Source organism: Molossus molossus, unplaced genomic scaffold (genome assembly GCF_014108415.1).
Source record: "Molossus molossus isolate mMolMol1 unplaced genomic scaffold, mMolMol1.p scaffold_m16_p_10, whole genome shotgun sequence".
Classification (NCBI taxonomy): domain Eukaryota; kingdom Metazoa; phylum Chordata; class Mammalia; order Chiroptera; family Molossidae; genus Molossus; species Molossus molossus.
Genome location: NW_023425345.1, coordinates 27,156,806 through 27,184,578, shown reverse-complemented (window position 1 = coordinate 27,184,578; position 27,773 = coordinate 27,156,806). Strand labels below are relative to the sequence as shown.

Below are 27,773 nucleotides of genomic sequence, written 5' to 3'. Positions count from 1 at the left end.
GCATTAAGTCCAGGTTCTGAGTTGGGAAGATTACCCAGAGTGGAAGTTGTCCTCTTTAAACTAGATATTCATCTTATACACACTTCTATCTTATACTAAGTGTTTCGAGTACTTACGTATCTTGTCCAGCTACTGGAAGCATGGGAGTTGCTGACCCATGTTTATTGTTCATACCAACTGATTCACTTTATATAAAGTGATCTTTCTGAAATCTAAACCTCCGAATGTTATCCCACAATCAAAAACTTTTAATGGTTCAATATTGCCTACAGAATAAAATAAATTCCCTAGCATGGCATTTAAGACCATCTACAAACTGTTCCCAGTGTTTCGCTATTTGCCTTCCCGTGACAGCTTTCATATACACCTTGTACCACCACCAGCATAGTGGATTAATTTTTTTCCCCTGAAAATGCTCTAGAATATCTGTGCAGCTCCTTTGTATTCCCTATATCCACATTATTTCCTCTATACCCCAGCTCCTACACATCTGTGGAAATCCTACTTAACTTACCCAGCCATACCTAGTTCAGATCTACTGACTTCACCTGCTTTTTGCTTTTCTCCCCATGTCCCTACATGGTGGGACCCTAGGATACCTTGAGTACAAATTGACCTATTGGAACAAAAATTAAATTATACCCCACTTAGCCCTTCTTTAGGACTATGATAGGCAGCACCCTTAGATTGTAGAAGTCTCCTAGCTAGCATCTCGGTTCTGTATCCTCTACCCAACCAATAACCACAGAAATTGTTGTTGTTGGTATAAGAAGAGCTGCCATTTGTTTTTGCCATAGATCAGACACTATGCCAAGTGCTTTACATGTATTTACATGCATTATCTAAAGCATTATTTCATTTAATCCTTATGACAATCCATAAATTATATACTCATACACTACACCAGTGAAAATTATTTAGAGAGCGTAAATGACTTTCCCAGGTTTGCATGGTTAGTGACTGGTACTTTGGGTATACAAAACCAGGACTTATTCTAAAGCCTGCAGTCTCTCCACGAAATTACACTGGGATGAGTGATTCTCCTGCTTCTGAGGTGTCTTTGTTGTAGAGAAATCAGTGGGGATTAGGGCAGAATCCAGAGGAAGCATGGAAGACTCTGATCTAAACTTTAAGCGAAAAGGGTTAAGTCGGTCTTTAAAGTTTTTATATTGTTAAGACAATTCACCAAGATAACAAGAAAGATAGCAATAAAAGCCAGAGGAATTAATAGCACACCAAAAAATCCACATTTGGCTGGAAATATATTTGGAGTTATATCTCTTAGGAGCCTAAACAAAGCAACCAGCAACAGATGGAGGTACAAATGCCACAGAAGCTAAAGGAAACTTAATATCTAGACTAGTTGACAAGTTGAAATCCCAAAATCTGAGAGCTGCAAGCAAAGTGCCATCTTCTCTACTGAACTGAATTAGTTCAGTTATATAGCACTCTTCAAGAATAACAAGTCCATTAAAGAACAGGAAATTAAATGTTTTACCACTTTATTAGTCTTTCAAATTACATTACTTCATTCTAACTTTGTATTAATATAGGAAATAGAAGAATCCTGAGAGTTAAGCCATGCAGAAAGTCCACAAACCAGACAGGCAGAGGGACCCAGCAGAGATTAGCAAAGCCTGTAAGTCATCACATTCCATCAGAAACATCCAGATGAAACCAGATGAAAAAGCACTTCAACATTTCTGCTACACAACTGCTGGGACTGCTGACCTCTGAAACACAGCAAGGTAAGCCAGATGGGTGTTTTTATTAGTATTGATATAATACTGTTCCCCAATATTATAGGCAATTTGAAATAACATGTGTCTTAAATCCTAGCCAAAAATATAACAAAGGAACAAAACAACTTTGTTTTAAGAGGATCCAGTGGCATATTCCTTCTGATTATTTACAGTATTTCTCTGAAGACACCAGAGAAAGAAGAAAATTTACAGCGTATATAACTGATTAAGTCAGAGAAGGAGAAAAAGCAGTAAAGACATCAATTTTAGAAAAGATTAAGGATGAAATGACACCTGTGTCACTGTGTGTTGTTTACATGAATTGTGAAATTTCCTTCTATGTCTGTAACATTAATATAAGCACTCAGTAGCTGTAAAAGAGATGAATGTGCAGTCTAATACTAGTTAATGTATGGTGTTTATGTACCATCGTAAGTTATTACATTTAAATATCCTTGGGAATTTGCTGTATCTCTCCAAATAGAATGTTATTTTCTTGAGAGCAAGAAACATTGTCTTTTTTCTTTTAACACTTCAAAGCATATAGTAGATGTTTCTCAAGTAAGCACTTGGTAAATGCTGATGAATACGTTGATATTCTGCTTTCTGATCAGAAATATTCGTTAGAAAATTTTACATCAAAGTGTCTTCATTCCATGATCAACTTATTTCTTTCCTTTAATTAAAGGCTATGGTTTTGTATTAAAGGAGGCTCAGAACTAGTTAGTAACTGTTATTTTCTCCTGAAAAGCTCCTGCCTACTGCCTAGACCCTATTCCTCCACTCTCAAATAAATGAACCTTGCATGATAGCTGGGCCTAACGTGAATAGTGATACCAGGGAGAAATGTAAAATCTCAGAGAACATTAAAGACTAAACATCAGAGGCTTAGACAGGGTCATATTTCTTTCTTTCTTTTTTTTAATTGTTATTATGGGAAAAGTTAAAACAGAAGTAGAGATAATAATATAATAAACTCCCATGTCTCTATAACCCAATTTCAAAACTTATCAAAACAAGGTCCATCTTATTTCCTCTAAAACCCTACTCCTGCCCTGGCGGGTTTGACTCAGTGGTAGAATGTTGCCCCGGGACCAATGAGTCTTGGGTTTGATTCCAATCAAGGGCACATACCTCGGTTGCGGTTTGTCCCCTGCCCTGGTCAGGGTCGTGTGGGAGGCAACCAGTCAAAGTGTCCTTCTCACATCGATGTTTCCCTCTCTACCTTTCTCTCCCTCTCTTTCCCTCTCTCTCTATCTGAAGATACATAGAAAAATATCCTCGGGTGAGTATTAAAAATAAATAAAATAAAACCCTACTCCTCTCTCCCTTCTAGTTAATTTGGAAGCAAATCTCAGAGACTGGATCATTTCATTGTTAATGTTTTCAGTATGCATTTCTACAAAGGCAAGAATTCTTCTTGAAATTTAACTTTACATTCCCCAAATCGATAATATTTAACAGAACCATATTTGACTTTGAAACACACCCAATGTCCTGCTATAAAAATTTATTTTTGGTGGCAGTGTAAAAGTTTTTGGAAAGCAATTTGCAATACATATCAAAAGTAATAAAAATTTTAATTCGCATTAATTATATAATTCTTCTGTAAATTTATCCTGAGGAATATCCAGATACTACAAGGGGGGGGGGGGATTATATGTACTAACATGATCATTAGGATATTATGATAGTGAAACAATTATGAATTTATTAATTTTTAGTAAAGATATTTTATGGAGTATTTTATATAACCAATAAAGAGATTATAACACTAGAAATATGTTTAAGTAAATCAATATAAGATAAAAATCATATTTATATTATTATTGCAACTTTGTAAAAAACATATACATTTAAACAAATGAGAAAGAAATTACAACAAAAAATAATATGGATGTTTTTCCTCTTTTGTTTTAAAGTGTTTATATTAATGCTCTTGACTTTATATTTTAAAAGACTTTTATCACATCTCTGTTTAATTCCTTCACTTTTTCCACCCAACCCCACAACCCCTATTTTTAATATCTTCATGTTATAATTCTACCATCTGTAAAAGCAAATACCACCTGTCACTTTCTCCATGAAGCCTCCACTAATCACCTCAATATTGATTTCTCTCTTTAAATTTTTATAGCACTTGATAGTTAATGCACTACTGCTATTCGCAAAAGTATCCTGAGGATTTCTTTTTTTAATATGTGATCATCAATACATCTTTATTTTGTAAGGTGGTTCCTTTCCTGAAAAACTAAAACAATTGTATCATTTCACTAAATAAACCTTAACTTTTAGATACTACCATCAGTATATTTCTACCACTTCGTATATGCTTTTTAATCTTCAATGTTTACTTCTCAATGCAACAAAATTGACACGGATTCAGTAAGAATCCACCTGAATCATGCTAGTCTTTGTTCCATTCCAACATCCTAACACATGCTGATCACTGGCATTCCCAAATTTGTTTATTTCTTTTTTATGAAATAAGTTAAAATACATGTGATTTCCAAACTCTGTTTTAGCAACAGAGCACTCCTGGGACAGCCCACACACTGCAGCACAAGGAAGCACAGCGGCTTCAGCATAGGCTGGGGTGAAATGGGCAGCAGAGATCAAGAGCTCCCCCTACTGTCTAGCAATTTCCCATCAGGCTGCCCCAGGGCTCATTAGAACCCATTTCAAGAGCCACCATAATAAAATACACATATGGCCTGGCCGTTTGGCTCAGCGGTTAGAGCTTCAGCCAGAGGACCAAAATAGTCACGGTTCTATTCCGGTCAAGGCACGTGCCTCTGTGGCAGTTCGGTCTGGAGCCCTGGTCAGGGTCGTGCGGGAGACAACCAATAGCTGTGTGTGTGTGTGTGTGTGTGTGTGTGTGTGTGTGTCCCTCCCTTCCTCCCATTCTATCTGAAGATAAATGAAAAAAATATCCTCAGGTGAGGATTGAAAAATAATAATAAAATAACACATGTAACAGCACACTCTGCTGTGCAGAAGAACAGCCCAGAGTGAATTGTTCACAACAGGGAACACTTATCATGTGAAAATAAATAACATAAATGTTTATATTTACCATACAAAAGGTACAGGTAATCAGAGCTGGATTCAGTAGATCACTTAGCTTCCTGCTGGTACCAGTCTTTAAAAGTCATTTTTAAAATGATTTTTAAAAGACTGAATTTTAAAGTCCATATTTAAAAGATCATCCCTGAAAAGTTAATAAGATAGAGGAAAGTATATGGTCCAGAACTCCTTTTAAGTACAGTACTATATATTCTTAGTAAAATATCACTTAGCCATGCCTAAGTAAAACTAGGAGTAAGAAGGGTGACTCCAATTAATTGAGGGCTTTTGTTTTGCTGAATGAAGTCATTTGAGAGTCAGAACCAAACTGTCATGGGCAATCGTGGAAACGCGGCACCTTACCAACTGGTTTTCCATGTGGTACATAACCTCGCCTCTGAATACCAAGCACATATTTAAGAGTAACAAATTGAAATGGTGCAAATCATTAATCTCCCCTGGATGACTGAATGTCTCTATATTGACCCAGTGTCAATATACACTAAAGTGTGACTTGTTCAAAATTTGAATTTGCACAAGTCCAGCACCACCACCTCTATCTATAATTTTAAATGACACATTACTTTCAAGTTGACATGTAGTTTTACCGTCTTAACTAGATTAAGAATTCCGTGAAAGCAAGAGCCATGTCTTTTTCATTTTTGTGTGCTTTGCAAAGCCTAACATATTACCTTACACATAGTGAGATGCTACCCTATTAGATAAATTGTTACTGAATGATTAAATAGCTTCCTCACCAGGCTCTTCAAATTTCACCTGCCCAAGAAATAATTCATTAGTTTCAACTTCAAACCCCACCTCTCCTCCGTCTAATTCTCTAGCATATATCTCACTGTTGGGATAGAAACAATCTTGAACTGTGTTCAGTACTGGAGCAGGCATGATAGCAGACCTGCTGAAGATATTTACATGAGGAAACCTCCCAAAGCCCTTCCCCAAGAAGAGAAGAGCCAGGAAGGTAAGCCGGATTCAGAAAAATAAAAAGTCCTTGTTCATTAGGTGCGAAAAATAATTTTGAGCATATCTTGACGTCTCTTACTCAAACTAGTTACTGGCACAAAATTATGAACTTATGCCTGGATCATCAAGGTATAAAAGTGCATGGGAGAATGTCCTCAGGTGAGGGTTAAAAAAAGTGCATGTGCAAGGGCTTCAGTATGTAAAGAAAGAAAATATTACTTTTGCAGCTGAAAAACTACTGTCTTTGATTTCTGGTAAGATTGAACATTTTTCATAATTTAGCTACTATTTCTTCTGTTTGTTCAGAGTTGTTTGCTCATTTAGCTATTAGATTATTGCTGTTTTCCTTATTAATAATAACATTCTTTAGAAATCCTTACTTCTTTTTTTTTAATCTTCACCCAAGGACATTTTTTCTATTTTTTGTTCAGATAGAGTGGGAGGGAGAGAGAGGAAGAGAGAGAAAGAAACATCGATGTGAAAGGGACACATCAAGTGGCTGCCACCCGCACAACCCAACCAGGGCCAGAGACAAACTGCAACCAAGGTACACTATGCGCCCTTAGTGGGAACCGAACCCGGGTCTCTCTGGACTGCAGGCCAATGCTCTAATCGCTGAGCCAAACTGGCCAGGGCTCTTTCTTTCTCTTTTTATTTCTATTTTATTTTTCCAGTTTTTCCCAGTTTGCATTTAGTTCCTTGTACATGGTCACCTTTGTTAGTTAAATTTTGTATGACATTTTTTTAATGGTTTTGAGCTTACAAAGTTCTCTTCTATACATTTAAAATTTATCTATCTTCTATTTTATTAGTTGATTTTACATATATTATGCTAATATTTTTAAATTAACCCCTAAAATTATCCCATTATGCCAGGATCATTTATGCAATAATTTTAATTACCATCAATTTGAGATTCTACATTTATTATATATTAAATCAAATGTACAGAAGGGTCTGCTTTGAGGATTATTTTGTTCCATAATTCCATCTACTCCTTCCCCTGTACAACATTGGTTAATATTGTATTTTGATAGTGTTTTAATATTTCAGAAGGAAAAAGTCCCATTACTTTTCCTGAAAAAATTAGTGTCTCACCTTTCAGATATATTTTATGATTAATTTGCCAAGTTATGTTAAAACAATTTGTTGAGAAGAAACTGCTCACTTGGAAGCATTCGACCTCCCATCCAGAAGAAAAGCTCATTTCTCCATTTGTTTATCTTGAGGTAAATAGAACCACACACCTTTTCTGGAAATTACACCTTCAGATGATGGCATATGATAGTTGCTAGGGATATTTTCCACTTTTTCAAGGTAAGAAAGACTCCTCTCAACAAAATATCTGAATAGGGATGTAGTTGGTGATTTTCTGAATTCAAAGTCAGAAACTGGAGTTTTTATTTCATGATAAGATCTGAAAACTAGGAGCCAAAAAAAGAAAAAAAAAAAGTTTAATGGGAAACTAGAAGAAGAAAAATCAAAGTCCAAAGTCCAAATTTGTAGTTATCAAATTTCAGTTTGCAACCAGATGGTTGCAAACCATCTGGGGACTATTTAATAGACACTCAACAAACAATTTCTTTATATGGAATTGAGATATTTTCTAAGTACTTTCTTGGGGAAATTTGTGTCTGTCGTGCAAGCATACGTGTGTGTGTGTGTGTGTGTGTGTACAGGATCTTGAATCTGAATCAAAGACAAAAATGATTTCTGATCATGATAAAGTTTATTCCACCAGGGGTACCAGTGTATGTTTCTAAATTTAACAGCATAGGGATTATGTTCCTAATCCATTTTTCTTAAATCTTCCTTTCTCCATTCCAAATTATATCTTTATGACTTGCAGAATAAGTTATTTTCATGTTTCTTTTCTTGAGAGAAAAACACCTTCACTCCTTCAGTTCATGCTTCTCAGGTTCCCCTATCTAGGCTAAGAACCATGGTTCTAAAACAGGGCCCAAATCAATCAAGATACTATTTACTCAGAGAGAGAATGTGCCACATCCCACGCAGATATATGGAACTTCATTTTCTCTTTCTTTTCTCCCACAAGTTTAAACAAAAAATAAAAATGCCAGCAATCACACTCAAGGTATGCACACTGAATAACACCACTTTTACTTGGCTCAAGCTTTTACACAAAGAAACCCAGAACATGCTTATTCCTTTTTTCTCTGCATGGTACTCTGAGTCAGAAGTGCAAACACAAGAAGGCTCCTACCAGGCTTATTTCATTCATTCTGTGGTGTACTTTGCTACTTACTACTTAATACTTCTGTGAAATGGCATTATTTTCTTTCCAAGGCTTACTCTAACTTAGCTTAATAATGGCCAAGTCCAATATAGTTCATTCTAAATAATCTATTGTATAAGCTTTACGAATAGAGAACCAAAGAGGTAGTCATAACTGCCCTGCACCCTGCACCATCTCCACTTTCTCCTCAAATGAGATTTTAATCCAAGGAATCTTGAATATATACTCTCATCACAAGCACTTTTTGTTTTTTAATTCTGTTTTATTTGCCTTTCAATGTCCCTTAGGTTTAGAGAAATTGGCTGAGATTTGAATATTGTAAATTAAGATAACAGGGTATATAAACAAAATTATATATTAACAGCCCTGTAAACTCAGAGATCTTAATGTTCTGGCCCTACTAATTTAACTCCAAATATTGTAGAAATCAATCGGATAGGTCTATTCAATGTGGTGACTAGAGGTTGGAGAAATAAAAGAGCTAATCATTAGCTCTGATTATCAAGAGCTAACCATTCCAAACTTCAGTGTTTCAAATATGTTATTAAATATTACTTGGAAATAATCACATTTATTTATTAATAATTAGATACTTCATAAATACAAAAATTTCCTATCTAGGACTTCCCCTCACTACACTTAACATTAGTTAAGTAATTCCTTAACTAATGCATCAATAGATTGTATTCAGTTACCCGCATTTCCACACACTGATTTCAAGTTTCATAAAAATAATTGGTTTGAAAAACTTGTGGAGTTTTCTGAGGAATTCCTTACATGGCATATAGATACTCTGTTATTCATGAAGTAAAGGATTTCTTGGTCAAATCTATGCAGACAGCAGATATTTTTTAAGATGTTTACAACCAAATTCAATAAATGTCTTGAAAATTTACCATTTTATTTTTCAGAGATCACATCTGAAATATGGCTCAGAGCGACTTTCTCTACCCAGAGAACCCAAGGAGGCGGGAAGAAGTAAACCATCTTCACCAACAGCTCCTTGACTGCTTATCTGACAGTTTCCATGCCACCAATGAGCTGATTGGAGTTTTAAATACACATTTGGGGTGCAGGCTGGCTTCCATTGAGATGAAAAGAAATGGGACCATCAAAGAAAACTGTGATATCATCATCCAAGCCGTGATGAAAATCCAAAATGAATTGCAAAAGGTTGATGAAGCACTAAAAGATAAACTAGAGCCAACCCTTTATAGAAAACTTCAGGATATTAAGGAAAAGGAAACAGAGAAAATTGCAATCGTACAAAAGGTTATTTCAGTCATCCTGGGAGAAGCTACTTCTGCAGCCAGTGCAGTGGCTGTTAAACTTGTGGGTTCAAATGTCACAACTGGCATAATTAACAAGTTGGTCACTGTGTTGGCTCAAATTGGTGCTTCTCTCCTTGGTAGTATAGGAGTTGCTGTTCTTGGCCTTGGCATAGATATGATCTTCCGTGCCATCCTGGGAGCAGTGGAGAAAACACAGCTACAAGCAGCCATCAAAAGTTATGAGAAGCATCTGGTGGAATTCAAGTCAGCCTCAGAAAAATATCATCATGCCATTACTGAGGTCACCAACACAGTGAAACACCAAATAAAATAAACAGCCACCTTATTTGCCACTGGAATATTTTCTGCTTCTCTTTCAAAGATAGTGTTTGGTTTCTTGGATTAGGTTCATTTTCCATAAGCTTCCATCATAGACATACAGTAAAAAAATTGGAAAGAGAAATTAGAGATGCTAAAACTAGATGACTCTTGAGTTTTGCATCATCAATGAACGCCTGGATCAGCTGGTGCTAGACTATGTCAGTTATCCCAGGATGTCTTCTTACTCTGCTCTCCAGGTCAATATTAGGGTACAGTCATCCCTCGCCACTCCACATTTTGACTTTTTGTGGCTTCACTCTATCACGGTTTTTTCAAATACTATACTATATGTACTTCGTAATTTCTACCTAGACACAAAAACCCTGGGTCTTTGAATGGAATAGAAACACTACCATAATTTCGACCATCCATTTTAAATCCAATATTCTGTAAACTGGAAAAGACTGAAATATGGTTTGTAATAATTTACTACAGTGATGAAAGGAGGCAATGGTTCTGTAAACTTCTAATTACATACTATAATCTAAATGGATTTTTGACAGATAAAAGTTAAAATTGAAAAGATAAAGGTTTGGTTTCTATAACTGCAATCAACCCTGACCAAGTATGATGTGTTAATTAAATATCTCTCAAGTGAATGTTCGAACACTAACATTTTTTAAAGCAAATCCCAGATATACATGCATAAAATGCATTAGAACGCAGGAGAGGAAGTAGCTACTCTTTCAAGAATTTGTCACTCGCCCTGGCCAATTTGGCTCAGCAGTTAGAGCATCCACCTGCATACCAAAGTCTCGGGTTCTATTCTGGTCAAGGGCTCGTACCTTGGTTGTGGTTTGGTCCCCAGCCCTGGTTGGAGTCATGTGGGAGGCAACCAATCCATGTGTCTCTTTCACATTGATGTTTCTCTCACATTGATGTTTTTCTCTCTCCCTCCCTCCCTCCCTCCTTCCCACTCTATCTGAAGATAAATGGAAAAATATCAAGTGAGGATTTAAAAAAAAAAAAAAAATGTCACTCAGAGGAAGTCACCATTGATTACCTTATGAGTTTTCAGAAAAAAATAAATTTCATTTTCAATACTAGCAGAAAGGAGAAAGTTGCCCTTGCTATAAAGCTTTAGGTAGCCCATTTCATTAGCGACTTAATTTCAGAAAAATCTAGAGGTTATGGAGGCCTAAAGGTTCAGTTAAATTTCAGCAGATAGAAGTGTTTGTTTTCTAAATCCTGCACCAACTAATAACTCCCCTCTGAGACTCTTAGATTATACTTACAAAATTATTAGTAAGCTGTTGATGCAAGAATGTGTTTATTATAGTTCTTACAACCAAGTTCAATAAATGTCTTAAAATTTAAAAAGCTCAGCATATCACAAAAATTAAAAGCTAGATGAAATACTTTAATTTTTCAAAAGTACTAATTTTCGCCTCTTCCATCATTGCTTTTAATATTAGTTATAAAATATCACAATTAGTTCACCTTCAATATTAAATTTTTGTTGTTTGTTGTTTGATTTATAAACTACTAGATCTTTTTACTGTTCTGACACTCAAAAATCAGTCTAAAATCAAATCAATGATATCCTAAGACAAAGGTTAGTTTAGGTAAAGGACCAATCTTAAACGGTTAAGTGCACATTTGAATTTTCTGCTAAAAATTAATATGTATCTCCAGCAGTATTTTAGAACATTTATAATAGATTGATTGTAGGAATTGGCCTTTATCTAACATATTATCCTATAAGGGATATTCAGATTAAGATCAGAAATAAACCAGTTGTCCTGTAAGGGGGGAATTTTTAAATATTTAAATTACCTTTAGGGGGAAAGACTGGAGAGGAGTCTTGGAGAAAGAGCGGATAGAAGAGAAAGAAAGAATCTTCGAAGACTAGAGTTTAGGGAATAATCCGGTAGGCACAGTGACATCATAGAGGGCTTCTGGCTGGCAACCTCGCCTGTCGCAAATTCAAAACTGACAGCACAAGTATGCCCACACCTCCTTTCAAAGAAAAGTAAGCCTGCGTGTAGATTGGCAATCTGGGACTCGACTCTGGGCACCGATTTACTCAGCTCTACAAAGGTTCTGTGTGTCCGTAAACAACTACTGAACTTCCAGACGGACCCGATGCTAGCAAAACACACCGAATACAGTAGCAAATATTACCCGGGGATTCGTTTTCAAACACACACGCCCAAAAGATCGCACTAAATTACGTCATAAAAAAAAAGGGGGGGTAGGGGCGGTGAAAATCCCAAAACTAACACAACTCCAGGACGCAGAAACTCCCCTGCCTAGAATCCACGGGTCTAGCTCCACGCAATAAATTAAGCACCCGGAATTGGTCAGAATGCCTTTTTTCACCAGCCAATCATATATCCGAGCTGCTTCATTTTTCTTATTTCTATTGGTCTACATAAGTGTCGATCAACGTGGTGTCTTTGTACTACGTAACACTAGGGCGGGCTCTTAGCAGATAACCAGCCAATTGGGTTCTGTATTGGAGCGGAATAGACTCTGGCCCTGGAGTTCTTGGTTACTCTCTGTATTGCCAGGGTGGAGAAATGCTGAGACCTGGGGCCCGCAGGGATAGGAAGTGACGTAGCGATGGTGGAGGGGCGCGAGGTTTCAAGATGGCGGTTGCTGGATAGCTGACCGGGAGCCGAGGTGCAGGCCCTTAGGAAGTGAAACAGGCCGAGAATCGTCCCCTCCCGGCTTCTCGCAGTCCCAGAGCCCAGCAGAAGTGTGAGTGTGCGAGACTGTTCCGGTCGGATTCTTCAGCGTTCGCGTCCCTTTCTGAGGCCCACGCGGTTGCCTCGGGGACAGTAGGCCCCTTAGCCCCGCTCTTCCTCTCCGCGGTTGGGGTCTCCCGGGTCGCGGACTGGGGGAATCCCCGAGCCTGGGGCCGAGCGGCGACCGGCGGTTCAGCGTCCGACTTCGTCCGGGTCGCTGAGCGCCGCCTCCTGTCTGTTCGCGGTGATTGGTAGGTAGGCTTAGGTTTGATGTTTGGACCTCGAGTCAGGGTCAACCGTCGCTATGGTTTCGGCAGTTGCTGCCGCGGTTGCCCTAGTGGGAGTGGGCTCCGTCCCACGGAAGCCTCGTTGGCTGCTTACAGTTCCCTCGTGGTTTTGAGGCCCGATTTCCTTATCGCCTCCGCTTTGTGGCCAAAAAGTAGTCTGCACAAGCCAAGGCCCCAGTGTCTTCTATGGAATTTTTCCGTAATTCATGTTCTGGTTCAGTTTGGGAAAGGTGGGTCAAAACCAGAGCCCGAGGGTGGTTGAGAGAGGAAAGCAAAAGAGATACTGGCCATCAGAGAGGCGAGAGCTTGTGTAGGTACTGAATTTGCCTGCTCCCCCTGCCTTCTCCCCCTCCCAGTTTTTCGGAGAAGGAAACCCTTCCTTAACAGGGTCCGTTAGCTGCCATTGGGACAGCCTTAACGCGTTTAGCAGAAGTCAAGCAATTAAACACTTGCCGAAAGAGGCATTGACTAATAATGTCTGATAAAATCTTCATAAAGAAGGAAAGGTATTGTATGGTCTACCAAAAATTTTACCTCTGGCCTATAACTTCCCTAGGAAAAGGTTTTTCTTTCTTTTAAACAAACCCTGTTCATTGTTTGTATGCATCTAGGTTAACATACTTTTGAATTGCTTCTTTTTCAGACCTCTCAGAGGCTTAAGGACCTGTTAACTATCCTGTAACCCAGTCATAGGTATCCCCCCCACCCTACCCCTTGCTTTCTCCCATCTTCATGTAACCTGTCATAGGTATCCCCACCCCACCCCCTTGCTTTCTCCCACCTTCATGTAACCTGTCATAGGTATCCCCACCCCACCCCCTTGCTTTCTCCCACCTTCATGTAATCTGTCATAGGTATCCCCACCCCACCCCCTTGCTTTCTCCCACCTTCATGTAACCTGTCATAGGTATCCCCCCCACCCTACCCCTTGCTTTCTCCCATCTTCATGTAACCTGTCATAGGTATCCCCACCCCACCCCCTTGCTTTCTCCCATCTTCATGTAACCTGTCATAGGTATCCCCACCCCACCCCTTGCTTTCTCCCATCTTCATGTAACCTGTCATAGGTATCCCCACCCCCTTGCTTTCTCCCATCTTCATGTAATCATTCTTACATTCCCTCCTTAATCCCAAAGGTATACAAGGGACTGCAAAACTGTCATTATCCAGAGCATTTTTGAGATCTTATTGCCAGGCAGGTCATCAATTTGGCTCAGATAAGCTCTAATTCACTGTTATATAAATTTTCCACAGGTTTGGACATTCTTGTGTTGATAACTGGATTTTCTTTTTTAAATGAACAAGTGAACCATACAGATTGTCAACATGGGACGAAGATCTACATCATCCACCAAGAGTGGAAAATTTATGAACCCCACAGACCAAGCTCGTAAGTATCCATTAATGTGCATGATGAAGAAGGGAAGTGGTAAAAATTGCAAGCATTAGGGAATCTGTTTCATGATGTCCTAATTATAAGATCAGCAGTGCTAGGAGTCAGTGGTATGAAGTTGTCCAATGTTCTTGTGGTGCACGATTAAAACATCAAACATGCAGAAAAATTCACACCCATATTTCTGATTTCATTGACTTGCAAAGTAGAATTGGCTTAAAGCTTTCTTTTTGTATTTGGAATTTTGAACAAATTAGTTTTGCAAGTTCTTGTTTAATATTTTGTGACATCTTTTTTCTTCAGGTTCCTAATTATTTTTAAGAAAACAAAAAATTGTTGACATTTTTTAGTTGACAAAATTATATGGGTTCTAGTGGCATCCAGTAGGTAGAGACCAGGGATGCTGCTAAATATCTTACATAATAACGAATTGTCTGTGTTGAGAAAAATGCTGTAATAGGGGTCACGAAGTGAAAGGCTTATATTCTCTCTCTCTCTCTCTCTCAAGGAAAGGAAGCCCGGAAGAGAGAATTAAAGAAGGTATGATTTCAGATGCATCAAATTAGCTATAAGTGTTGTTTGGCACATCTTATTATTTGGGATTAGTGGATTTCAAACTAACATTTTCAGTTATTTGCTACAAAATATACTTTATGCTTTTTATATCAAGCCATAAATTTAATCCAAAATACTATACAGATGCTTCTTGACTTAAGATAAGGTTACCGTTATATCCCGATAAATCCATCATAAATTGAAAATATCTTAAGTCAAAATGCTTTTAATACACTTAACCTACCAAACAACATAGGTTAGCCTACCTGACCATAAACATGCTCATAACACTTACAATAGCCTACAGTGGGGCAAAATCATCTCACTGCTGCCCAGCATCATGAGAGACTATTGTACTGCATATGGCTAGCCCAGGAAGAGATCAGAATTTGAAGTACAGTTTCTACTGAATGCGTGTGAAAGTCAAACCATGGTAAGTTGGGGATCACCTGGACTTGGAAACTGAATTAAGTAAGCCTGCAGATAAGCTCACAGTGGGTGGTTATTACATTGTTTATTACATTTTCCAGTAAGTTAAATAAATACTTTTGCAAGTAACTCTTTTTTGTTCGTTATTAAAACATACTACTTTGTTAATAGCTACTGAATTAGTGAATGAAAATAAATGTGATGCTAAATAGCTTTGTGCATTCATTTTCCTGGTATGTAGCTGTTGAGTTTGAGATAAAGTGCTTCCCAGAATAAGGAAGGATTTACTTTTTAGTATCATGCCATAACATGTTGAGAAAACTTAGATTTTTTTTAATCGTTTCTAATTGTGTATGCTTGTTGCATTGTTTAGCATTAAATTCTGCAAAACTTTTTTCTGGTATATAATTTTAGAATTTAGCTGAAACCTTTGTTTATTTTTAAAAAGCTAAAATATTTTAAGTAGCTGCTTTTAGATCACAGATATATGCCTCGGAAAGCACATCTGATAAATAACATTTACTTTTTAATATAAAGTTGAAACATTTTTGAGAGTAAAAAATTACACAGTTCTGTTTCTGGTGGTTAAAACAAGTGATCAGAAACCAAGAAGTTCAGCCTCAGTTTAAATAGATTCTTGAAGCAGATTGAAATAAATACTTAAGAGTGTCCAGCTTCTTGACACACTGCTCTTTCTTTTTTCTAAGAACAAAAAACAGCGCATGATGGTACGAGCTGCGGTTTTAAAGATGAAAGATCCCAAACAGATTATCCGGGACATGGAGAAATTGGATGAAATGGGTAAGAATTTATAAAGGCTAGATTTTGTGACAGGGATAGCAGTCTGATACACAGAGACAGGCAAGCAGATTATGAGTGAAGTAGCACAGACATAAGAAAAACTTAAAGCATGGTGGCATTTGACACTTGAATTTAGTTTTAATATCAGAAAGCAAAATGGAGAGGTGGGGAGTTACTGCAAACTGAAGAGCTTATCCAGAATAAGAGGGAAGTCATTTAGCTTGAGCTAATTGTTGTTTGAGGTAATGAACACCCATTTTGGCCACCTCATTTTACAAGAGAATACAGAAATCTGCCTTCTGAAATCATCTTGGGGTTTTTTGTTTGTCTTGTCTGTTTTTTAATGCTGGCAACTACTGTATAAATCTGTTAGGCCACCAAGATTATATTCGTTTTCCCATTTTTACAAGATCCAAAGATGCTTGACCACTTAGTAAGGATATAACAGAAATCATGAAATACTTAACATCAAACACCATATTAGGATTCTTCCTCTCCCCTTCTTTCACATTTCGTAGAATTAATTTTATTCACTCTTTATATGCATCGTCAATATCACTGCTTTGTCATAACTGGAATCACATGAGGTAACTGCATGTTATCTTTCCTTGTATCGAAGGTAGATAGAGAACCATGTGGGGTGCTGCCACTAGAAATTTTATCCCAAACCACAAATACCTGTTTTCTTAACATTGGAACATGGGATTTTTTAATTTTTCTTTTTTTAATAGAAATTTTCTAGCATGCAAAATTAAATAGTCAAGTTAACTCCTATGTGCTTTTCAGCTGTCAGGTTTTTGCCAATTCTGTCTTCTGCCTCCTGCCACTTTTTAAAATTACATATTAAGGTAGTCTTTATAAGTTCTGTTTACAAAGTTACCCAAATGTTTCTGTGGTTTGCCCAAAAACAGTAAATGAAAGAGGTAGAGTGGGTCTCCTCAATGCATTAAATGGGGTTCCAAAAAAATCCAGTTGTGTGTGGGTGCAGTATTATAAGCTTTCTAAAGTTATGTGACAGAGACTGGGCACTAACCTGGGCAACAGTTCTGGGTCAGGCTGTATGAAGCCAAATCTTTCCCAGTTCATTTGTAACTGATCCACTTGTTGCCTCTGGTCTAAATCCAGTAAGGACAAATGCTGTCCCTAGAGCATCAGAGTATTACCTATTAAATGATCCTCCATTGATTTATGTGGTTACTCACACTACAGATACTGTGGTGTAAGACTATAGCTTCTGGTTTTGAGTAAATTGCCAAGATTAATAGTTAATGGGATTTAGGGAAGAGGATAATTAAACTTGTTATTCTTTACAAAAAAAAAGGAAAAAGGAGAAAGGAACATTGTTTATCCGCACTCTAATTACAGTTTATAAAATTTAGTACAAACTAGTTTGAGCAGAAAATATACAGTGACTGCCATAATTTGGAAATCCCAGCGAGAAGCTGGCCTCAAAGACCCAGATATCATTATCAAGCCTGTTTGTGTCTCTGGTCGTTGTCTGAATTTCTTGGGAAGGGCGGTAGAATATGTATGGGAGTGTAGTGGTAGTTGGGGGACAAGGCCACAGATAGCTCTAGGTTTATTTCATCCCTGTTTGTGAGAGCTTCTGTCTCAAACATTTACATTTAAAAACCTCAGGCAGGAATCTGGTCCAAGTTTGGATCGTGTGCCATTTGATCTCTGAGTCAGTCGCTGGCAAGGGTAATGGAGGGGGCAGGTATGATTGACCAGGCAGGCCTGAGATCCTTGTGCTAATCCCTGTTGGGACAGAGGACCTGAAATTGAGGCCCATGTTGAACACATGGAAAGAGAAGGTTATATGGTAGCTAGGCGAAGAACACCACGCCATTATAAAAATAATAGGTGATGAGCCAGACATTGTAGATGTTTTTTTGTGATCTCATTTAATCATCAGATGTTCATTGGGAAGTGGATGATGTCCCCATTTTGCAGATGAAGAAGCTGAAAATAAGAGAATTTAAATAAAGTGCCCAAGATCTCAATTAAATGACAGAACCAGTGTAGTACCAAAACCTAGGTCTCTAGCATAGTGGAGTGAAAACTTATTTTCATTATAATGATGAAAATTAATTAGGTGACATTTCTTAGGAAAGTAAAATTAATGGCCATCCTTAAAAGGTGGAATTTTTATAAGTATTTATTACAGTTCTTTAGGAATTGAAGAATATATTTGGTGTCTAGCCCCTTTTAAAAAGGTTAACATATAAGTTTTTTATTAGTGATACAGTCTGTTGACAACCTAAATGAAATGACTTGTGTTTATTTCCGTAATCTGCTCTTTTCTCTTAGAGTTTAACCCAGTGCAACAGCCACAGTTAAATGAGAAGGTGCTGAAAGACAAGCGTAAGAAGCTGCGTGAAACCTTTGAGCGTATTCTACGACTCTATGAAAAAGAGAATCCAGATATTTACAAAGAACTTAGAAAGCTAGAAGTAGAATATGAACAGAAGAGGGCTCAACTTAGCCAATATTTTGATGCTGTGAAGGTATCCAAGTTTTTTTTGAAAGAGAAACTAAAGTGTTATATTTGGATTAGCTCTTAAACTTGTTACTAGAACTGATTGTTGAACCACTTTCTCTCGGCAATTTCTTGTCAAACTGAACATAGACAAGAAATTAATCCATCTGCCAACACAGTAATAGCGAAAAACTGGAAACTGCTCAGGTATTTTTAAAATTCAAAAACAAAACGTACTGAACAACTTCTGTAGTTAATTTGTATGAAATTGTAGAACAGGCAAAAAATTTGTAACAGCAGTTGCCTTGGGATAGTGCTAGGGATTGACTGGGAATGAGTATGAAGTATATGCATTTGTCAGAACTCATTGAATTTGTATGTCATTGTAAATTTGTTTCAAAATAAAAATGTAAACCGAATGCTATAATTTTTGTAAAGTAGTTATTATGAGTCCTATTTATAGAAAAAGAAAACTAAAATGACTTACTTGGTCATGTAGTTAATATGTGGCAGAAACTCATCAAAGGTAGACTAATTTTAGAGCCCAAGCTCTGCCACTGGAAATACACTGAGTTAATTGATACGTGTTATTTATCACCCAGGATATTAAATAGGGTGGCTTTGGTACTAGATACTTTGACAGTTATACTTTTCTAAATAGCAGCTATTTCAAACCCTAACCAAAAAAGATTTATTGATACTAGAGAGAGAAAAACAACCGAATTTGATTCTTTTAGAAGACGTAGGTTTTTTTCAATTCATTGACATACTGGAAATACTGATGAAGCTTGTTATACTTGTCTTTTTGTGATATTTGTTTTAAGTGAAAAGCAAATCCAAGTTATAAAGCAGCTGACATTGAATTTTTAGTGTTGAGTTTGTGGACTACTCTTATCCTACTAGTGAAAGATTTCTCTCTGTTTCAGAATGCTCAACATGTGGAAGTGGATAGTATTCCTTTGCCAGATATGCCGCATGCTCCTTCCAACATCTTGATCCAGGACATTCCACTTCCTGGTGCCCAGCCACCCTCCATCCTTAAGAAGACCTCAGCCTATGGGTAAGTGGTAGCATAATCAAAGAGCATGTATTAAAAGCACCTCCTAACTATCTGCAGCCAAAATTAATGAAGTGGGAAATAAAGGACAACATGTAAATAAATATAAGCCATGTCTAATTTTATTAGAAATTTAAAAATCCCTTGAAACTTGTTTAGAAGAGGATGTAAATGCCACTGTTAACATGATTACTGTAAAATGTTCTTTACAGACCTCCAACTAGGGCAGTTTCTATTCTTCCTCTTCTTGGACATGGTGTTCCACGTTTGCCTCCTGGCAGAAAACCTCCGGGTCCACCCCCTGGTCCACCTCCTCCTCAAGTCTTGCAAATGTATGGCCGTAAAGTAGGCTTTGCCCTAGATCTTCCCCCTCGTCGGCGAGATGAAGATATGTTGTATAGTCCTGAACTTGGTAAGGAGTGCCTGTTCCTTTTGCTCTTACAACCTTTCCACTATCATTTTTGAAGTTGGCCCTGTTTTGCATCTTGTTCACCATCCTTAGAACTTGGGAGATAAATGAGGATACCGTATACATTCTAACAGATGGATAAATCCTAGGATCTACCCAAGTAAAAACATACATAACGAAATATAGAAATGTTTCTTGTGGTTTTGGGGTTTGTTTTTTAAATTTGGCTATTCTTAGAAATGCCACTTACTACCAGTTCCCTACGATTTGGCTATCTGTTTCCCTTTCAGCTGTGTCATCAGACTAGAGTATTATCCTATACAGTCGCAGTAATGGTGTATATTTGTGTGTGACAGCTTTCTGGGTGTGATTTTAATTTTTTAAACTATTGCCAAATGAAAATATCAGACTGCCTGAATAGCTGAGATCTACACAGAAATTTTTAAAACAATTAGATTATTGTGTTATATAATGAGCATGATTTTCTGTGTTTCGGGGTACCATGTAATGGCGGATCTAGTCATATTACTTGTTCCCTGCTCCCTTTTCAGCTCAGCGGGGTCATGATGATGATGTTTCCAGCACCAGTGAAGATGATGGCTATCCTGAGGACATGGATCAAGATAAGCATGATGACAGTACTGATGACAGCGACACTGACAGATCAGATGGAGAAAGTGAAGGGGATGAGTTTGTGCACCGTGATGATAATGAAAGAAACAACAATGAAGAAAAAAAATCAGGTATGTGCAGATGAAAATTCCATAACGATCAGTAAATAGGATACAAGCTGAAGGTCCTGATTATTAATGCATCTGTAGAAGTAGTTGTGAGCTCCTTGAACAGAAGGATCATATCTGTGTTCATCTTTAATCTCAGCTATCTCAAAGTTCTTAACACATAGTAAGTACTAATGGATGTTAAAAAAAATTAAGCAGTATATGTAATAAAGTTCACTTTTGAGGGGAAAGATAATAGCTGTTCAGCAGCATAAAGATGGACTCTCATGGTTATGTCTAGGAAAGAAAGGGGGGAAACCATATTCATATTGTTGTTTTTTCATAAGTCTATTTGAATATCTACATTTAAAACCTTTTAAATTATGTGTGATCATGGTATATTACATGAACCAGAACCGTAATTATAATGGAGGTATGCCTTTGAGTGGAGTCATGACATAATGGAAACATTATATCCATAATGTACGTTATGTGTTTGATTATTATAAATTCAGACTGAGTTACATGTACTTTTAAAAAGTACTCATGACATTCAGGAAAATTTTAATCATTGTAATAGGTACTGAGCAATACAAAATGTATAATGCGTCACACCCCAGTAGTCTTGGAGCTTCTTTTAGAATTGTTTTTGTAGCCTACAACTCAATATTTATGTATTAAAGTACTGCCAATAGTAGTATTTATATTTATGACAATTTTTTCTCCTACTTCTTAAGAATTATGGTTGCAAATCAGAAAGCAAGTTTAAAAGGGTATGTAGAGCTAGTAATGAAAACTTATGGAGGACTCTTACATGGAAGTCAGTACTAGGAAGTAGAAAGCCCTTAAAGCCACAGCATCTCCATTTCTTTTAGGTCTGTGTGGACTTTGCTTCATTTTTCTCTTTCTGACAACTGATTTTTTTAACATGTACTCATCAGTGCACATTTGCTGAAAATGGCTGTCCTGTGATTCAACATTCATTCAGCTAATATTTATTGAGTTTTTACTATAAGGCATTTTTGCAGATGCTAAGGATGTGAAAAAAAACTAAACCTATGCACACATGGAACTCTTATCTTTTTGTAAATGTTTACCGAATAAGAATGCTCCTAACATTGCTTCATTTAGTTGAAAAGCATCTAGTGAGTAGCCTTTTTGTCAGTTAAGAAGTTCCCTTCTAGTCCTAGTTTGCTAAGAGCTTCAATCATAAATACCTTTTAAGCATCTGTCGGGATGTTTTTATGGTTTTTAAGTTTATTGTAATTAATTGCATTATGACTTTTCTAGGGTAAAAGGCGAAAGATTTTTACATTATAGCTTTTCTAATGTTAAACTATCTTGCATTTCTAGAACCAATCTTACATGTTTACAATTTTCTTTTTTTTAAACTGTCAGATTCAATTTGCTTATATTCTGTGTTGGCCAGTAGGTTAGCTTTGTTAATCAGTAGTATGCCAGCTTCGTGAGCTCTGGATAGCATTCCATCCTTTCCTATACCCTTTTACAGGACATTTCTGTAATGTAATGTTCAGCTGAATTTCCTTGTAAAATTATTTCAGCCAGGTGCCTTTTAGTGAGTAGATCTTTGACTTCCATTTCATTTTTGTTTATTCTGGTCTTACCACTTCTTTGACAGATTTTAGTAACTTACATTCTTCTAACAAACTTGTCTATTATTTTTATCTGGGTGTTCAATTTTATTGAACATAAAGATATTATTAGGCCCTGGCCAGTTTGGCTTAGCAGTTAGAGCATCATCCTGAGGACCAAAGGGGCTTGGGTTCAATTCTGGTCAAGAGCACATACCTGGGTTGTAGGTTTTATCCCCAGCCCTGGTCTGGGTCATGCAGGAGGCAGCCAGTTGATATGTCTCTCTCACATCAATGTTTCTCTCTCTCCCCAACCCCCTTCCACACTCTAAAAATTCCATGGAGAAAATATCCTCAGGTGAGGATTAACAACAACAACAGAAAAGATGTTATTAATATTCTTGAATTTTTGTGTTTTTTTTAATCACTTTTAAATCACTACAGCATGTATTTACCACTAGTTGGCACTTTATTTACTACCTTTAATATGGTTCTCTCTTTCTGCGCTCCTGCCAAGTTTTACAGGAAATGGACAGGCAGCATTTGTGTCTAGTAATTCATAGTATTGGTTATAAATAATAAGCATTTTATTGATGCCAGTTCACCCTCCTCTCCCTCCCTCCTCTGCCTTCTTAGGTTTGAGTGTACGATTTGCAGATATGCCTGGGAAATCAAGAAAGAAAAAGAAGAACATTAAGGAGCTGACTCCTCTTCAAGCCATGATGCTTCGAATGGCAGGTGCGGCAGGGAAAGAGTAGTGAATCACCTTTTGGTATTTCTCTTTTTTGGTATTTTCTCATGCTAGTAGCTTTACACATGTTTTCCCATTTAGTATCCCAGCAATAACTAACAAATCCCTGAAATAACTAACAAATCCTCGTTTTACAAAAGGTATGATTTGGATAAATTAAAGTGCCCAAAGTTATACACAGCTGGTAAGTGGTTGGACTGGCCTTCAAACTCAGGTCTCTCCGGTTCTAAAGCCTGGTCCACTATGCTGCACCAGATAGATGAGTGGAATATTGTTTGATTCTTCCACATCTTAAGAATGTTGTTGAAGAAGACTGATTGTTAATGTTAAGAAAGCATTTATTGAGCATGTATCTTCAGGCATCACTCTTACAAGCTATAAAAAATAAATCAACTCCACTTACTTGGTTTAACATTTCTTTCAGGTCAGGAAATCCCTGAGGAGGGACGAGAAGTAGAGGAATTTTCAGAGGACGATGATGAAGGTGATTCTGATGATTCTGAGGCAGAAAAGCAATCACAAAAGCAGCATAAAGAGGAATCTCTTTCTGATGGCACATCTGCTGCTTCACAGCAACAAGCTCCCCCACAGTCTGTTCCCCCTTCTCAGATACAAGCACCTCCCATGCCAGGACCACCTCCCCTTGGGCCACCTCCTGCTCCACCTTTACGGCCACCTGGACCACCTACAGGCCTTCCTCCTGGACCACCTCCAGGTAAGCATTTACATAGTATGGATAAAGAATTAAGTCTACATGTGAGTGATAGGTGTTAATCAAGTCTTTGGCTTAAAAATATAAAAGGTTTATTTACAATATTAAACAGCATATAGAACTTCTTGGCTCTTTATGATTTTATTCCTTCTCTACAGCCAATTAAGACTGATTCAGTTGAATTCATCTTTTTCCTGTTGGTCCAAAGTAAAATGACCTATCTTATGTTGTTCTCAGTTGTCCTTGTCTTTATCTTAATGAGTCTCAGGAGATCATTAAGCACTTTACTTTATAGTCCATTTTCATCTCATATTGGAATCATTCAAGAATTCTTCTCACCCTGGCCAGTTTGGCTCAGCAGTTGGAGTGTCGGCCTGCGGATCAGAGAGTCCCGAATTTGGTTCCTACTAAGGGCATATACCTCGGTTGTGGTTTGTCCCCAGCCCCAGTTGGGGTTGTGTGGGTGGCAGCCAGTCGATGTGTCTCTCTCACATCAATATTTCTCTCTCTGTCCTCCTCCCGCTCTATCTGAAGATAAATACAAAAATGTTCTCGGGTGAGGATTTAAAAAAAAGAATTCTTCTCATTTTTTATGTTTACAGCCCAACTGAGTTGTGATTGAGTATCCTTTTTGTCAGTGCTGGGAAATAAGCAGGTCATCCGTAAGAGATTTAGTACCCTATCTCTGCTGCTCAGACATTTGTTGGATGAATTCTGTTTCCATACATTTCAATGAGTTTAAAGTTACCTGATTTCAGGTTGAAGTGATAACTCGAACCACATCTGAATTTCCTTTATTTGTACCATAGTTACTACTTCTTGTATATTTGTTTGACATTAATTTATTATTATTTTCTTTTCAGGAGCTCCTCCATTCCTGAGACCACCTGGAATGCCAGGACTCCGAGGGCCTTTACCCCGACTTTTACCTCCAGGACCACCACCAGGCCGACCCCCTGGCCCTCCCCCAGGTCCACCTCCAGGTCTGCCTCCTGGCCCTCCTCCTCGGGGACCCCCACCAAGGCTACCTCCCCCTGCACCTCCAGGTAAAGTTTTTGATTTCCATTGCAAACATTTGTCTGTTATAGGTATGGCAAAAGTAAATTTATAGTTGTGACTATGGGAAACAGTTTATTCTTTTTATTATTAATTATATTATTTTCCATACTAACAACTGTAAACCTAGTAGGTTTACGATTTCATTTGCTCTAGGACATATTTTTACATTGCAGTAATCTGAAATGAAGAGGAATCTTAAAATGGTGTTTTGTAATTGCTATTAGCCTGGGTTAAACTTGAGTTCTTCCATGGAGTGTTTGCTTTGATTCTACCTGTCATTTGAGGGACTTTTTCCAGTTAGCGGCCACTTTGGATTAAACTCTCCATTTGAGTTTTTTAGGTCTTCACTTATAACTGTAGTGATTCATACATTTGCATAAGTACCAACTTAAAGTTTAAAATCACAAGGGAAATTTTTTTTCCTCAACCCAATATCAGTGCTGGATATGCAGATTTCCTTCTCTTTTGTTATGTGTGACTGCTATATTTTTGGTGTACTACATTGACTGTTCCAGTTTAATATGAAGGTCTTTTAAGCCCCCAATTTGGACCTTTTTTTCTCTCTCTCAGTTGTATGTGGAATACTTACGAGTTTGTATAAGCTGTAACATCTTAGATTTGATAAAATTTGGCATTTGATATTCACCCCTAAAAGTAGCATTTGAAGTGCCCTGGCCAGTTTGGCTCAGCAGTTAGCGTGTCGGCCTGCGGTCCGGAGAGACCCGGATTCAGTTCCTGCCAAGGGCATGTACCTCAGTTGCAGTTTGTTCCCGGCCCTGGTTGGGTCATGCAGGTGGCAGCCACTTGATGTGTCCCTTTCACATCGATGTTTCTCTCTCCCTCCCTCCCACTCTATCTGAACAAAAAATGGAAAAATGTCCTCAGGTGAGGATTTTTTTTTAAAAAAGTGGCATTTGAAGAAAAGTAAACCTGCTTTTCTTGGTAAAATGCTATGGTATGTCTGAACCATCAGTGGGAACTGAATTCTTTTCCAAGAATGGTGACATATTGTGATTAGTTATGGCATCTTACTCCCCACTCATGGAGTTACCACCACCTTGTGGGGTGTGGAGATCAGTAAATATGGCACGGGAATCAAACCCCAACCTTGTCTGCACTGTACAGCTAAAGTAGACTCTTTGGCTATCAAATTTGGAGTTTAATTATTTTGAAATCATATTTGAAACCAGTTGGTATTTTTAATTTTACTTTATAATCTAAAGTAGTGCCTTGTTTATAGAGAAAGAGAATATTACTATCATAAATACAAAATATAAACTGAAGGTGAGTCTTGTTTTATAATAAAATGTTTCTTACTATCAGAATATATTTAAGTATCAAATAGCAAGCATCATGATTTCAGCTTATTTTATGTAAATTGCCCATTTTTTTAATAGTTGTCAGCCTATGTTTTTTACACCTTAATCACAGTTATACTTTACTGGTTCCTGTAGTGTTCATAAGCCTGTCTTCTTCTTTATTTAGGTATCCCTCCACCTCGCCCTGGCATGATGCGCCCACCTTTGGTGCCTCCACTCGGACCTGCCCCACCTGGGCTTTTCCCGCCGGCTCCCTTGCCGAACCCAGGAGTTTTAAGTGCTCCACCCAACTTGATTCAGCGGCCCAAGGCGGATGACACGAGCGCAGCCACCATTGAGAAGAAAGCCACAGCGACCATCAGTGCCAAGCCACAGATCACTAATCCCAAGGCCGAGATTACGCGATTCGTGCCCACTGCACTGAGGGTCCGTCGGGAGAATAAAGGGGCTACTGCCGCTCCACAAAGAAAGTCAGAGGATGATTCTGCTGTGCCTCTTGCCAAAGCAGCCCCCAAATCTGGTCCATCTGTTCCTGTCTCAGTACAAACTAAGGATGATGTGTATGAAGCTTTTATGAAAGAGATGGAAGGGCTGCTGTGACAACTTCTGATGCCCGACCACGCTCTGTTCACATCATTGGTTCATGGAAAAAGAGGCTCTTGGGAAACTTAGGCAAAAGAGCTACTTTCACTGTCAGGGTATTTTCTCATTTGATTTGAAGGAATATCTTAAAGTTTAGCCTTGTTTGGAATCCACTGCATATAAGAGAAGGCCATGCACTCAGAATAGGTTGGTTATTGGAGCAGTTCTGCTAACATCCATTCCCTTTCATACCACCATTTCATCCCGTTTCTTGCCCTCTCCACTTTGGAACTTGTGATCAGGGGGTATTTGTTAAATTTATTTGTTTTTGATTCTCTTGTGTGCTGTGGGCACTGGAGTAGAGATTTTTTTTTGTTGGGGGGGAACAGTTTATTTCACCCCATCTTGCTTTTTGTGTTTATTTTTAATATTTTCTTGTAAATATTTTGTAAAATTGTAGTGAAATGGATCACAACGTCATTTCCTAATACAAAGCGAGATGTGTGGGAAGAAAATGTACAATTCTTTAATTAAAATATTTCCCACTGACCTAAACTTTGAGTGTTTCATGAAATAAATAAATGTTCTACCCCAAGATCTTCTGAGTTCCTGACAATCTATAAACATATTATCTTTTTTATGGTCAGAAAAGCAGTATTTAAAACTTGAGTTTAAAGGCACTACCATTTATGGTACAGAATGAGAATCTTATTGAAAATGTGGTTAAACTAAGTTTTAAATTTAAGGGATAAAGAAGAGAATTCTTTTCCTTCAGAATTACCATATTGACTTCAGGAAAATCGAGGTGTTATTTATTGCTAAGAACATACTCAGTCATATCCTTAAAGATGACTCACTTCCCCTAAAGCTTTGTGAACTGATACTGATTGTATAGCAAAACTTTTAAAACATTTCAAAACTATTAGAGAATCAGAAAAGGTTCCTTTTTGGAATGTTTTATATGCTTTTTTCTTTTTTAAAGCTAGTGAAAAGAATGTTTAATGCTGTTAACTTGCATTGACATTTTCTTTACCAAGTGCTTTAATCACTAATTCATCTACCCTGTAATTTTGGGGAGTGACTTTAAAAGATATTCTCATCTGTAAAATAGGGAAAATATCAAAGCCAAAGGGCTCATGTGATTTATCCAGTGGCCCAATGGTGTGTTTAATACGCAGACACACATGTGCACACACAGACAATGCATGCGTTACATTCAGGCTAGGCATGCCTGTTCTTCC

At 37.6% G+C, this 27,773-nt stretch overlaps 2 protein-coding genes across 3 annotated transcripts; both read left to right on the top strand.

Moving 5' to 3' along the window:
- The first annotated feature begins 1,612 nt into the window (after positions 1-1,612).
- SMCO3 (single-pass membrane protein with coiled-coil domains 3) lies at positions 1,613-10,143 on the top strand. The gene is made up of 2 exons (XM_036253008.1): positions 1,613-1,748; positions 8,958-10,143. Exon 2 carries the CDS (start codon positions 8,974-8,976, stop codon positions 9,649-9,651), a length of 678 nt encoding a protein of 225 aa, XP_036108901.1. The 5' UTR covers positions 1,613-1,748; positions 8,958-8,973; the 3' UTR covers positions 9,652-10,143.
- Positions 10,144-12,217: 2,074 nt separating this feature from the next.
- WBP11 (WW domain binding protein 11) lies at positions 12,218-27,512 on the top strand. 2 transcript variants are annotated; one of them, XM_036252897.1, is made up of 12 exons: positions 12,218-12,401; positions 13,930-14,065; positions 14,577-14,608; positions 15,760-15,853; positions 18,164-18,360; positions 19,259-19,392; positions 19,602-19,801; positions 20,350-20,541; positions 22,746-22,847; positions 23,285-23,575; positions 24,436-24,618; positions 26,117-27,512. In XM_036252897.1, exons 2-12 carry the CDS (start codon positions 14,002-14,004, stop codon positions 26,548-26,550), a joined length of 1,923 nt encoding a protein of 640 aa, XP_036108790.1. In that variant the 5' UTR covers positions 12,218-12,401; positions 13,930-14,001; the 3' UTR covers positions 26,551-27,512. The 2 variants fall into 2 exon arrangements, with proteins under 2 accessions (XP_036108790.1, XP_036108791.1); XM_036252898.1 differs by having other exon boundaries at positions 13,981-14,065; positions 26,117-26,550.
- Positions 27,513-27,773: the final 261 nt, after the last annotated feature.

Bases quoted from the DNA above. Each gene is read 5' to 3' on its own strand.
- SMCO3 (XM_036253008.1), top strand. From the start codon at position 8,974: ATGGCTCAGAGCGACTTTCTCTACCCAGAGAACCCAAGGAGGCGGGAA.
- WBP11 (XM_036252897.1), top strand. From the start codon at position 14,002: ATGGGACGAAGATCTACATCATCCACCAAGAGTGGAAAATTTATGAAC. The intron at 14,066-14,576 runs GTAAGTATCCAT...CTCTCTCTCAAG, and splicing joins GAACCCCACAGACCAAGCTC to GAAAGGAAGCCCGGAAGAGA. The intron at 15,854-18,163 runs GTAAGAATTTAT...CTTTTCTCTTAG, and splicing joins GGAGAAATTGGATGAAATGG to AGTTTAACCCAGTGCAACAG.